The sequence below is a fragment of the Microtus oregoni genome, unplaced genomic scaffold, assembly GCF_018167655.1.
Source record: "Microtus oregoni isolate MIOR12 unplaced genomic scaffold, Mior012 000044F_ref0000062, whole genome shotgun sequence".
Classification (NCBI taxonomy): Eukaryota; Metazoa; Chordata; class Mammalia; order Rodentia; family Cricetidae; genus Microtus; species Microtus oregoni.
Window position 1 is genome coordinate 5297191 of NW_024543218.1, and position 14175 is coordinate 5311365.

The following is a 14175-nucleotide window of genomic DNA, read 5'->3' on the forward strand; positions in this document are numbered from 1 at the left end:
AAAGACTTTTCACTACCTTTGTTGCTTCTGAAAAAATAAGCATGAGACTCAGACTTAAAAATCACAATATCATTGTTTATTTTTTTAAAAAAAAATACTTCATGTTAACATTTTTGGTAAATTTCTGAAATTGCAAATATTGCCAGATGTCATTAGAAGTCCACACCCTAACAACAATGGTGGTAATAAGAACCCTAGGAAAACAGATCCACTCTGAATTCACTTGACTGTATAGAGTTAAAATGATGCCAGCAGTGGTGGGACTTCATTTGATCCCAGAGCATCCACAGGAAGTTACTCTGCCTAAATTTCAGACATTCCACGGATTCCTTCCTGAGATTTATTTTTATGGCTCTGGTGGGCATTTATTCCCACCCACATTGAAACTACTCCAAAACTAAAATTCTTCTGGCCATGCCTAGAGGGGCTCCATCACCCATCTGTTCAAGTGCTGGAAGAAACTGAAATTTATTTTCAGGGAAAATTTTGGCTTACTTCTCAGAACTTGCTCAGCTCATCCCCCTGTAGAGTTGAAAGGGCCTCCTACTCAAACATATGCAAATTCCCAATTCTAATGGGAAAACATTCTATCTGAAAGACAAAGTACAAATATCAAACTGGGGGGAATGTATGCAAAGAACACAGACCCATACATACATGAATATGTACATACACACAAAGACCATGAGATATTCACATGCCTGGGCTTCTGCTAAAAAAGCAAACTTGTCCTACTAACAACATGCATAGAATAAGGGTAAGGGAATACTCTTGTGGCATATGCAGTACATTTATTTGTTGATAGTATTGTTCATTTTATTAACCAGCCCTTTCTCAGGCCCTACTTGAAAGTGTCTTAGGATAAATTTTCTCAGAACTCAGAACCAGGATTTCTGCATATTCTAAATTTAAAAGGAAAGAACTGGTTGTTATGTCTTACACACACACACACACACACACACACACACACACACACACATATATATATATATATATATATATATATATATATATATATTGTAAACTTTCTTGGTGTTGGCTGCCAGAGAAAGAGGTGCTGAGGAATATTATTTTAGGTGTGTAGGTGAATTGTCTGTATTCTGTCAATCATGTTTTGAATGAACACTGATTGGCCAGGCAGGAAATATAGGCGGGTCAACCAGACAGGAAGTAGAGGTGGGGCGATAAGAACAGGAGAATTCTAGGAAGGAAGAAGCCCATTCCTCTCATTCCTGCCCAGACCACCAAGAAGCAACATGTAACCTACCCAGCTGAGAAAGGTACCGAGCCATGTGGCTAACATAGAGAAGAATAATGGGTTAATATAAGTTATAAGAGTTAGCAAGAAGTCTGAGCTAATGGGCCGATCAGTTTTATAATTTATGGAGACCTCTGTGTGATTTTCTTTAGGGCTTGCCAGCTGTGGGGTACCAGGACAGAAACCCCAATAAGCAGCCCCCCTCATGTTACAGTGTGTGACTTTTGTTTATACTGCCTTTAACTCTGTGAAGCTGTGATTCTTTGCCTGTCTCAAACACCTGATAGTCTAATAAAGAGCTGAACAGCCAATAGCAAGGCAGGAGCAAGGATAGGCTGGGCTGGCAGGCAGAGAGTATAAATAGAAGGAGAAATGAGGAAGAGGAGGAGCAACCAGAGAACAAGGAGAGGAGGATGCTAGGGATTGACCACCCGGCTACACAGCAAGCTACAGAGAAAGAAGTAAAGAAAAATATACAGAAATAGAGAAAGATAAAAGCCCAGAAACAAAAGGTGTTAGGATAATTTAAGAAAATCTGGCAAGAAACAAGCCAAGGATGGGCATTCCTAACTAAGAATAAGCCTCTGTGAATGATTTGTTTGGGCATTGGGTAGTGAGCCCCTCAAAATAATAAAAGTAAAGAGTAAAATTGCACAATAGAGAGAACCTGTAGTATGGTCTCCTTATAGCATTTGAGAACCATGAATTGTTGTGGGAGCTGCAGGCTATGTTCCTGCCACCCAGCTCCCGGCCGCCTGGCTAGCTTATACCCCAAAATAATGACACACAAACTGTATTCATATAAACACTGCTTGGCCCATTTCTATTAATGTGTGTAGCACCACGAGGTGCGCTTACTAGGAAGATTCTAGCCTACATCCATCCTGGATCAGAGCTTCATCGTGTCTGCCCTGGGGAACAGCGGCATGGTGTCTGAACTCACTTCCCTTCTTCCCAGCATTCTGTTCTGTTTACTCCACCTACCTAATTTTCTGTCCTATCAGGGCCAAGGCAGTTTCTTTATTTAACCAATGACCTTCCCCCATCATTGAATGAGCATTTTGTTTTCAAATTTCACCCTTGATTTATTATTCTGATCCTTACTGACACTTTCATGATAATTCCCTGACTCATAAATGCCTTACTGGGCTGTGACCACTTCTAAGGAGGGTTCTGTGGAAAAACATAAAGTCTGACATTTTGAAAAAAAATTATATTTGAATTGTGTGTGTATGTGTGTGTGAACATATGTTCATATACGCACATGTGGAAGGCAGAGAAAAACTTGGAGTCAATTCTCTCCTACCAAATGGGTTCTAAGGATGAACTTGGATCATCATTGAAGTTGGTAGAAAGCACCTTTACCTACTGAGCCATCTGTCAGTCCCCAATTTTTTAAACTGTGGTTTGTTGTAGGAAGCTAAACCCTACCAGGCCAAGAGGTGCCAACTTGGTATCTGCCTAGTGCTGGCTGAGATCCTAATTGTCCCCAGTCAATGAGGGAGGGGCAGCCAAGTGATGTCAACAGACTGAACTGCCTGCATACTGGGAGGGTATGTAAGGTTTGCCCCTGCTAAATAAACGAGTCTGCTGTATCCCTTTCACCAGACTCCTGGCATCCATGTCATTGATATCGCGCCTTCTCATACCCTCCCCCAGGGAAGACATTCGGGCCAGCTACAAGTTGTAATTCCAAATAGGACTATACAGCTGAATGTTGAAAATGGGAAATATTTGTCAACTGTAAAATATTTCTAAAACATCAATGCCAAAAAAATATTTAGAATATTTAAAATATTAGAATGGTGCTCACTTGTGTTGCATACACAGCTTCACTACAGCCCTGGCACTTAGCATATGTGTGAGCACTTTGCCTCATATTGCCTTTATGTAATGTTAGCAAACACTGAGCTCAGACTGAGACCATAGTTTGTTACGAACTGCAACTGGTTTACTATACACAGACATTTTTCTTTTTTAAATATTTACATTTATTAGTTTTAATTACGTGTGTGTGTGTGTGTGTGTGTGTGTGTGTGTGAGTAGGTGGGTATGTGGACATGAGTGCAGGAACCTGCAGAGGCTAGAGGTGTCAGATACTCCTAGAACTGGTTCTCCAGGTGGTTGTGAGTCACCTGACACAGGGCAGAGAACCAAACGCAGGTCCTCTAGAATTTCAGTATACACTCTTAATCTCTGAGTTATCTCTCTAGACCAATACAATGTGCTTTACTCTTACAGAAATATACTTATTGTAAAAATAAAGATGTTGTATTTTCTTGCCATTACTGTTCATCAAGAAAATATCAAATTAGTGTACTTTTTAAATGAATTGTGATAGGATATTTGATTTTTTTAATTGCTGCTATAGGACCAGCAGGATGGCTCAGAGGTAAGATTACTTGCTGCCAAACCTAACGATCTAGATTTGCTATGTGGAATCAATAGGGTAGAAATGGACAATGACTCCTGCAAGCTGTCCTCTTGACTACCCCCTGCACACTATAGAAAGAACATGTTCTGGTGCACACATGTCCATACATGCACACACATACATACACACACACACGAGTAAATAAATATAGTTTTAAAATGTTCAAAGGAGGTTTCTATCCGACTTGATGAGTTTCATAAAAACTCATTAAGTAGATTTTGGCTTGGGATTAACACAGAATCTCAACAACTCCTAAATTAGCCCTAGCCACACCTCTGACATTTTATATTACATATTTATGCAGAGCGGTATTCTAGATGTTGAAATGATAAAATATTCATATTAATCAACTCAATCTACTCTGAAAAATACTGAAGATGTTCTATGTTGTATGTCAGACACTCTGTCAAGATTTTCTTTGTGGAAAAATAATGAAGCACATCCACCTCATCAGAGGCAAGTTCACATTCTTCTCTCCTGAATGGTAAAATCATAAGTGTGTGTGTGTGTGTGTGTGTGTGTGTATGTGTGTATGCATTCATGTATGTATGTGTATGCTTATATATACACCAATTTTTTAAATAAGTCTTTTATGATTATTATGAGTAAATGTTTGATTTGGATACCTATTTTATATACCTATCAAACCCAAAATCATGTAAAATGTCTCAATGTAAATGGTTCCTATGTGGAAAAATTTCAAAAGCCCGAGGGTAGGCTGGCAAAACTCACATCAGACAAAGGAGGAAGACAGAAACTTGCAAAGCGCTGAGCTGCATTCCCTTCTCTGTCAAATGAGATTAATGGGAACCATAACCTAATCTCTCCACTTTTCTTTGCTGTAGATACTGTCATACTATATAATCTAAGCTAGCCTTCAGTTCGGGTTTCACCTGACTCAGCTTCCCAAGTAGTCAGATTGTACTTGTCTGCCAGCATGCTGGCCAGATGCCTCTACTTCTAATTTATACAATTCTGAAGTTTTATTTTCCACGTGTATTATCAGCCTTTCATTTCTCTCAAAGACATCCCTTCTTCGTCTTAATTTTGATGTTTGTCCCAGTTTTTATTTGAACAAAATAATAAAATTCTTTGACATCTTATTCAGTCATCACACTAATACTGAAACTGTCCCCACTGTCTTCATGTCATTATTTAAGACCTACAATTTATATGTAAAATGAAACATGAGATAATTGTTCTGAGCTTAGCTTGTGCTCTAGCACTGTGACCTCCAGTTCCTTCCATTTTCCTGAAAATGGCATGATTTTAGTCCTTGTGGGTGAGGAAAACTCCCTTTTATATGTTATCAAGTCTTCTTTATACACTGATCTGATGGTAGACATCTAATTACATGCATTGCCTATGGTAACTAGTGCAGTGATAAGCATGGATATGCAAGTATCTCTTTGTATGCTGATCTTCAGGCAAATACCCAGGAGCTAGAGCACATAATAGCCATAGTTTTATTTTTTTGAGACACTTATTTCCATAGTGTCTCCACTAATATATGTTCCCTTGAGCAATGTCCCCCACATACTTACCAGCATTTGTTTCTGATGACAGACCTTCTGACTGGGATGAAATGGAATCTCAAGTGTATTTTGATTGGCATTTTCATGATAGTTAAAGATGCCAAATATTGTTCCCTGTGTTTATTGACCATTTGTACTTCATCTTTGAAAACTGTCCAATTTATCATTTATTTATTTGTTAGATTGTTTGGACAATATTCTAGTACTTTATATATTCGGAATATTAATCCTTTATCAGTTGCGTGGTTGGTAAGCAGTTTTTCACATTCTTTATGTAGACTGTGTCTTCCTATGATGAATGTTGTCATATCACATAGAAGCTTTTTAATCTGATGTAATTCTATTTAATTCCAGCACTTTCTTGCTTAGCTATTTCTTAACCCCCTTGAATCCAATTCTATTCCTTTTTTCTTATCATCTGTGAAGTAGCTGTCATTCTATCCATACTCCTTAGAACTTCACTGAACAACCCGCTCTTCAGAACAGGCCTATCTAGTTTCCCTTATAACACTCATTACAAGCAGCAAAAGTTGTTTTTACAAAGTTCTAAAAGAGCACTTTGAATCAGTTCTTTTCTGACAAGCTGCTACGGTCAAGCCACATTCCCTCATGGTCCTTTCCCACTTCACTCATCCGCTTATCTCGATATTCACCTGAAGAAATCCACTTCTTATAAGTAGTCTTTCAAATCAGTCCTGAAATGTAAATTTACGTCACCAGAGAGAAAAAAATATCTCTTTACCTGTTATTAAATGAACTGTCAGTATTTCAATTCAGGTGAAAGAACCAGGGACAAAATGAAAAATTCCACACACTACACAGTATTCAAGATATGAGACAGATGCTTGTTATAAATACCAACTAGAAGTCCCACCACCTATATATGAACTCCAGCTCTGCCACACACTGGCCTCTGGCACCAGTCAAACTACCTCAAATATCTGTGCCTCTTTTTACTCGTCTGGTGGGATAGGATCAAACGAGTTAGACCTAGTTAAGCAACCTAGTATCTAGAAGCAGTTAGTCTGTTATTAATGCAAAGCCAGAAATTTAATGAATTAAAAATATTCACAGTGCATTGATCTACAATAGCTTATATTACAAATACAATTGCAACAAGCTTCTTTATAAACACAGTTTTCTTTCTTTCAGAAAACAGCAAGTATAGATTAGTATAGAATATAAGGTTATGTTGAAGCTACTCCAACTACATTCCAATGTTGCCCAACTAAAAGTAAAAGTACCACAAGCCACCAGTAACTTAGAGTATTCATGGAAATATATGCATCACAGTTATCTTACAATTCCAGCATCTTCATGTAAAAAATTTGCATTGCCAGTTAAATGAAATATAAAACAAAGGGATGAGATCATATGAGCTTGCTAAGCTATTTTGATGGTTTGCCTTGGGTATATATCAGAGTAGGTGTACTTTCCCAGCCTGTACCCCTCTAATGAAGATATTCTGGTGGCAGTATATCGATCAATATGGTTAAAGCAGTCTTTTGGAAAGTTAGTACTCAATTTCTTGACCAAATGGATAAATGACATTTGTTTTGTTTCAAAAGCTTGTCAGACCACAAAATGAGTGAGACGTGTGGGACTTCTATGAGCTGCATGCACTCCATGATAGATGTCATAATCGCAGATGAAAACAATGCAATTAGAAAAATGCTCACCTGATTCATTAAGCAAAAGTAACCCCGGCACTTTGGCTATCCCCACTCCACAAGGCTCAACTTGCCTCCCTCAAAAATAATGAAATAGCTATTTATGTTCAGCAGAAGCGGTTCCTCACTTTATTGTAGACTAAAGATACAGTGTTGGCTCTATATGCCAACTTTTAGAAACAATTCTAACATTCACATCATGAAATGTGAATTGAGTGCCCACAGAGCATTGCTGAAATCCCCTGAGGGAAGTTCATTCCCACCCACGCCAGATGGAGAATGGATCCCTCCCTCCCTCCCCAGTAGCATGCCTACCAGAATACACTTGTTTCTGGACTAGCATCGGCCTCCTCAATTGATTTAGAAGCTAATTTCTCAATGACATCACATTTTCTTCTTGTTTCCGATCACTTCAAGGCATTATGTCATCCACGCTTTTAACTCTTTCCTCTAGAAGCTGGATGAACTAATTGCACATAAAACCAGCAGCAAACTCTTGCCCAGGGGATGCTGTGTTTGGAGATACCCCCTGCTCCCCACCATCTTCCTATTGTGCAGCCTATTTCCTTTCAGGCACACTTTTAAAAACTCTGGGGTTGAGAGTAGGGTATGACGTCATTTCATTTTACATGATATTTTTAACTTACTATATATTCTGCCTGTTATCTAGATTTATTTCCTTAATATCTCAACAGAATCTAAAATGAGGTCAACCTTTGCTCTAGGGTTCCTAAAAATGGAACCCTATTTTTCCTTTGTAAATAACAAAATAATTTTTCTTGTTTGCTTGACTTCAAAAACATTTAATTATTTCAGCAAGTGTAACTCTTGGAAGCCATCTAATCATTGCTGAAATTCTTCCAGTAGGTGTCTGGCCACTTTGGCGGCACCTCCCTGGGGAACAGGTTTCCCCTGTGGGACCATTTGTTCTGCACATCCTCTGTTGGAGCTACAGCCAAAAAAGAAAAATATTGTCCTCAATAACATGTAATGAAACTTTTTTATCTCTGTTATTCTGGCTTTTCCTAGGCTACATTAAAATCAGAGGATTGTCTTATGAGGTTAATATATCATCCCATCTATTTGTGGTACCCTCCTTCCTATGTTCTTTCTTTTTTTCCTCCATAAAGCATCAACCAGCAGAGCTGCACAGAATATCCCAAGTGCCTGAAGCAAAAGGCATTTCTCATCTTACTTCAGTTAATATAAAAAAAATTATATTTTCTACCCACTCACTTGAAAATCGTTAAGGGTTTATCCTATTCTGAATGCTAACTATGCGGCTCTAAGGAGCTCAAGCAAACTTCTGTGTTGAGTCTTACCCAGGGGGATGCTGGGGAACAGTAAACAAGAGAGGACACAACATGGCAGGTGGAAAGAGAGCCTTCAGCGGAAAGACAAACAAGGCGGGGAAAGGACAGAGGATGGTTCAGATGTGGGAGTGCAGATGCTCTCAGAACATCATTCTTCTTGTGGTCCCTCTGCTTGGCCACATTAGTCTTCTTTCCAATATGACACACTCTGGGTCATCAGGCTTTTACACAGCATCTCTGGGCTTCAAGTAGGAGTGTCCCAAAGAGACAAGAAGTAGAAATTGCCAAACTGAAAAGGTCTGGACACTCAAATTGGCAAGGTTTCACTTCTACCATATTTTATTAGTACAGACTCCATCATTAGAGCACGTCTTTCCAACAGAGTATATCAAAGAATGTGTGGATGTCTTTGTACCACAATATCCTTTAGACAAGTTCTGAGCTATTAGTATGAACAACAGGACCTAACTTCAATAGTTGTAGAAATAAATTAGTAAAAGTCCAGTGTGTGAAGGATGGCAAGTGCTCAGTTTTTGTTGTCATTTTTTCCCTGTTTTTCTTTGTGGAACCAGGGACAAAGCCTAGAGTCTCACACAGTCTAGGCAAGTGTTCTATCCATGAGCTATAAAGCCAGCTCAGCTATTTTATTCTTGAAAACAATTTCAAAATGCCTTTGGAATATCATTTCACCAAACAATGGATTAAAATCATTGTAGGTGAACTGGAGTTTAATCAACAAAGAATCTAGTTTCTTGTGACCAGTTTTTAAATGAGTGTCTGTGTCCCCTGCCTTCCAAGTTCCCTGTGCCTAAAACTAATGTGTCAAACCCCAAATGCTTGTATTCTGTATCTATGGAATGCATTGTGGGTCAGTTAGGAATGGAAGTGATGGCTCTTGGTTTTCATTATTTTGGTTTAAGAATGAAGTCTACAAAAGCAAAGTGTCCTAGGGAATTTAGCTTTGCATGGGGCTAAATGACTCTGAAAGGACATCCAAACAGCCAACGAAGCTGCAAAATAGAGCATCAGCCCCAGGGAGTATGGCGGATGGCCCTTGAGCCTTCAGTCAGATGAAACCTTGACCTAGACCAGGGTTACTCTTCTTCCCACCTGATTCAGAGTTGGAACAGACCAGAATGTATTTGAGGTACCAGCTCCAATTAGACAAGCCACTCCTGACTACCACAGACCCCTTAGAATCTTTTGATATCAGTATTGGCTGCAAGAGGAGAGTGAACTCACTGTCCTTGACTGCCACATGAGGAAAGAAGAGTTTCTCCTGGTTGTTTTAATGATATTCCCCTCCCCTTGCATTTCCTCCATTAAAGGCTATAATGTACTGCTTTAATTCCTCTCTTGAAATGCCCTGCAAATTTTTAATGGAGCCTCTAATTTGAGTTACTCTTCTTGAAAGCATGATCACTACAATGTAAGATTACCTTAGCCTTTTTGTTTTACTTACTGTGCAGTGACAGTTGTTGCACCTCTGAGGAGATAGTAAAGGATATGGGTGCAACTGAGTCAGGAAACAACAGACCCTTCTGGTTCATGGGACTCACATTAGCATTGTGACCTTATGCAGCAAGTTAACTGAAAACATTACTGATATCAATATTTCTATTGCCAGTTTGTTGTAGAATATTTATGGAACCTTGAAAAACAGAATAATTGAGCTAAGCATAATATTAATCACCATACCTTAATAAAAGTAACAGCAAAATAAGTATAGTTCCCACTATAGCCCCAAAAGTAAACAAATAAATAAATGTACATCCTATAAGGAAACGATTATTTAAAATGGATCTCCCAAGAACTAAACTGAAACCAAGCTGCAATATGGAAAATAACGATAAACACAGGAAGGAAAATCCATAGTTTTATCTGAATACTGATGATTTGAAACTACAAGCAAAAGACAAAAAAAATAATAAATTGTTAATAATTTCTTGAAAAAGAGAAAAACAGTTTTGGGGTGCTCTCACATATAAGACAAATATAATATCTGATCAATTTAACTTTTAAATGAATGCATAGACTTATATTTTTAATTTTTCCTTTCCTGCTACATAATGTCTATAGGGATCTGATTTATTAGAAAAAGAAAGCAATGATGGGAATAAATCAGTAGTGACTAAATATTATTTAACATCTACTGAATGTTCAAAACTGAAAATTTGGGAGGGGGATTTTTAAGCTTCTCACCTCTGATTGAGGCCAGCACATATCCACACTACTTGCCAATCAGGTTTAGTCATCAAGGAGGAAGGGCGAGATGTTCCTTTCCTGGGAGATATTTGTGTAGTTGCTACATCGTCACTAAGCAGAGCTAATTTAAACATGTGCTTCCTGAAGTGGAAGAGAAAACCACAGAATCGTTAAATCATTGGCCTTTTCATCTATTCAAATTCTCTCTCCCACCATTTGCAACCAGTTTGATATCAAAATATTCTTAAGAATCCTAAAGATGATGTAATTTGCTATTTTTATAGTATGTTCTTGCCCTTAAGAAGCTATGCCAGGGAGTTGGCAGAAAGCTGCCCAAGCCTGTATGAGGTTTCAGGTTTAGCGCAGAGGAAAATATATAAGATGGATATGGTGGTACATACTTACATGCCCAACTCTTGGTGGGTAGATGCAGGAGGATCATAAGTTCAAAGTCATCCTCAACTATATGGTGAATTCAAAGAGGGGATGGAAGTCCAAAAGTTAATAATTTACAGCAAGGTCTTAATATTTCCAATAATTCTAAATTCAACTAGAAAATTTCCACTCTCTCTGATGTGGCTGAAGTAATTGACATGCATTCAGCCAACTGAGAACTTGGGCTATCTCATATTAGTTCGAATCTTTGAGACACAATGAAAGCAGTATTAAGAGGAAAGTTCATAGCACTAAATGTTTACATAAAGAAGCTGGAAAAATCGCACACTAGTAAATTAAGAAAATATTTGAAAACTTTAGAGCAAAAAGAAGCAAACTCACCCAAGAAAACTAGATGGCAGGAAATGATCAAATTGAGAGCTAAAATCAACAAAATAGAAACAAAGAAGACAATACCATACTACAGCAAATCCTCAGAAATGCAATATAGCCGAAGCACAAGACAGGGATTTCAAAATAGAAATTATGAATACATCCAAGCACCTTAAAGAAAATGTGAAGTCTGTGAAAACACAAACAGTGGGATGAAATAATGAACACTGCTCATGACATTAAAAAAGAAATGAAAAAAATGTAAGAAGTCAAACAAAAACCTCAGAAGTAAGCCTTACCAAAAGAACAAACACAGAAATATGGAAGACAGAAAGCAAGGTTAGAAGAAATGGATGCCTCAAAGAAAATGTTAAATTTTTTAAAAATCCAGACACAAAACATCCAAGAAATCTTGGCGACTAGGCAAAGATCAAATCTATGAAATAATAGGAATAGATAAAGGAGAAGAAACCCAGATCAAAGGCACAGAAAATAGTCTCAACAAAATCTTTAAAAGATTTGGAGTTGAGCTATCAACTGTATCTTCTTTTCCTCTTTTTGTCTTTTTCCTCTTTTGTGATAATAAAATGATCCAAAACCAAAAAAAAATAAAATAAAATAAAATCAACCAAGAAAATTTCCCTGACCTAAAGAAGGAGGTGCCTATCCAGAAACAAGAAAACTACAGAACACCAAGTAGTAAGGACGAGAAAAGAAATTCCACCTAACACATAATCCTTAAAACACTAAAAGTACAGAAGAAAGAAAGAATATTTAAAGCTTCAAGAAAAAAAGACCAAGTCACTATTGAGGCAGACAAATTAGAATAATTCCACCTTCTCAATGGAAACTCTAAAAGCCAGAAGGGCCTGGACAGATGTTCTACATACTCTGAGACACCAGAGATGCTGGGCCAGACTACACCATGCCCAGCAAAGCTTTCATTCATTCACAGTGGACAGAGAAAAAAAATTCCACAATAAAAATCAAATTTAATCAGTATCTATTTACCAGTACAGCTCTACAGGAGGAGCTGAGGAAAAAAATTCAATCTAAGAGGCCAACCATACCCAAGAAAACACAAGGAATAAATAATTTCAGACCAGTAAAATCAAAAAGGACAAAGCCACACCATAACAATAAAATAACACAGATCAATAAGCAGTGCCCATTGATGACTCTTAATAATACTGGTCTCAATACTCTAAATAAAAAGACACAGATTGACGAATTGGATGAGGAAACAGGATCTATCTTTCTGATATTTCAAAAAATATACCTTAGCAGCAAAGATAGATGCCACCTCAGAGTAAAATGACAGAAAAATATATTCCAAGCAAATGGACCCAAGAAGCAAGCCAGTATAGCCATTTTAATATCTGAATAAAAAATACTTCGAAAAAAAAATAATGAGAAGACATAGGGAAAGACCTTACGTACTAATGAAAGAAAAAAGTCCACCAAGAGGATATACAGTTCTAAGCATTTATGCACCAAACACAAGGGGACCCAAGTTTATAAAAGAAACACTACTATAGCTTAAGTCACATATTGACTCTCAAACTCTGGTAGTGGGTGACTTCAGTTCCCCCCAACTCTCTCCAATAGATAGTTCTCCTGACAAAAAAAAAAAAAAAAAAAAAAAAAAAAAAAACTAAGCAGAAAAATGCTGAAGTTAAATGATGTTATAAAATCAATGGTCCTTGCAGGTATTTACAGAACATTTTACCCAACAGAAAGGAATATACTTTCCTTGCAGCAGCTCATGGAAATTCCTCCAAAATTGACAACAAACATGGGCAGAAAACAAGTCTTAACAGCTATGAGAATACTGAAATAACATTGGGTATACATATATGACCATCAATGATTAAAGCTGGATATCAACAACAAAAAGTATACAAACTCATGGAACCTAAATTCACTACTGAATAAAAATGAGTCAAAACAGAAATTGAGAAGGAAATAAAATTATTTTTAGAATTAAAAGAAATCGCAGCACTTCTAAACCTAGACACACTGAAGGTGGTTTTAAGAGGAAAGTTCCTTCTTCGCTTTCGGCGCCATCTTGACGCCGAAGCTAAAGCGAAGGCCTTGAAAGCCAAGAAGGCAGTGCTGAAAGGCGTCCACAGCCACAAAAAGAAGAAGATCCGCACATCGCCCACCTTTCGGCGTCCCAAGACCCTGCTGCTACGAAGGCAGCCTAAATATGCCCGGAAGAGCGCGCCCAGGAGGAACAAGCTTGACCACTATGCCATCATCAAATTCCCCCTGACCACCGAGTCAGCCATGAAGAAGATAGAAGACAACAACACACTTGTGTTCATTGTGAACGTCAAGGCCAACAAGCACCAGATCAAACAGGCTGTGAAGAAACTCTATGACATCGATGTGGCCAAAGTCAACACCCTCATAAGGCCCTACGGAGAGAAGAAGGCGTATGTTCGGTTGGCTCCTGATTATGATGCTCTGGATGTTGCCAACAAGATTGGAATCATCTAAACTGAGCCTAGCCGTCTAATTCTAAATATACACTTTTTCACCATAAATAAAAAAACAAAAATAAAAAAGAGGAAAGTTCATAGCACTAAGAGCTTAATTTAATACTCATTTACATTACAACTAATGCAATGGGAGTTGCATTAGTATGGACTCCAACTCCCAGGCTGCCAAGTGCTGACCCCTCCACAGGGAGGGTCAGGACCTGTCCCACAGGCCTGCTCTGTCTTCCCTTGCTATCCTCCCAGGCATCTGCAAGTGCTGCATTTATTAAACGTGATCATTTTTTATTTGGTCTAATCTGGTATAATTGGAGTGATTTTGCATCGGCAAAGAGGATCTTCATAAGATTTTTCCTAACAGATAGAGATCCGACCAAAAGGGTTCATTTTTCCCGTGGGCCCAGGGCCCAGGACCACAAGCTGGAAAATGCCATTCCCCTGGACCCTTTCCATCAGGCAAGATCAGTTTCACTCAGTGAGTTCCCTTTTTA

The 14175-nt window shown here is 38.1% G+C and overlaps 1 protein-coding gene across 1 annotated transcript; it reads left to right on the top strand.

Annotated features, from left to right (window-relative positions):
• Nucleotides 1-8261: 8261 nt before the first annotated feature.
• LOC121434692 (60S ribosomal protein L23a-like) lies at nucleotides 8262-13685 on the top strand. The gene is made up of 3 exons (XM_041633608.1): nucleotides 8262-8458; nucleotides 12893-13029; nucleotides 13165-13685. Exons 1-3 carry the CDS (start codon nucleotides 8262-8264, stop codon nucleotides 13683-13685), a joined length of 855 nt encoding a protein of 284 aa, XP_041489542.1.
• Nucleotides 13686-14175: the final 490 nt, after the last annotated feature.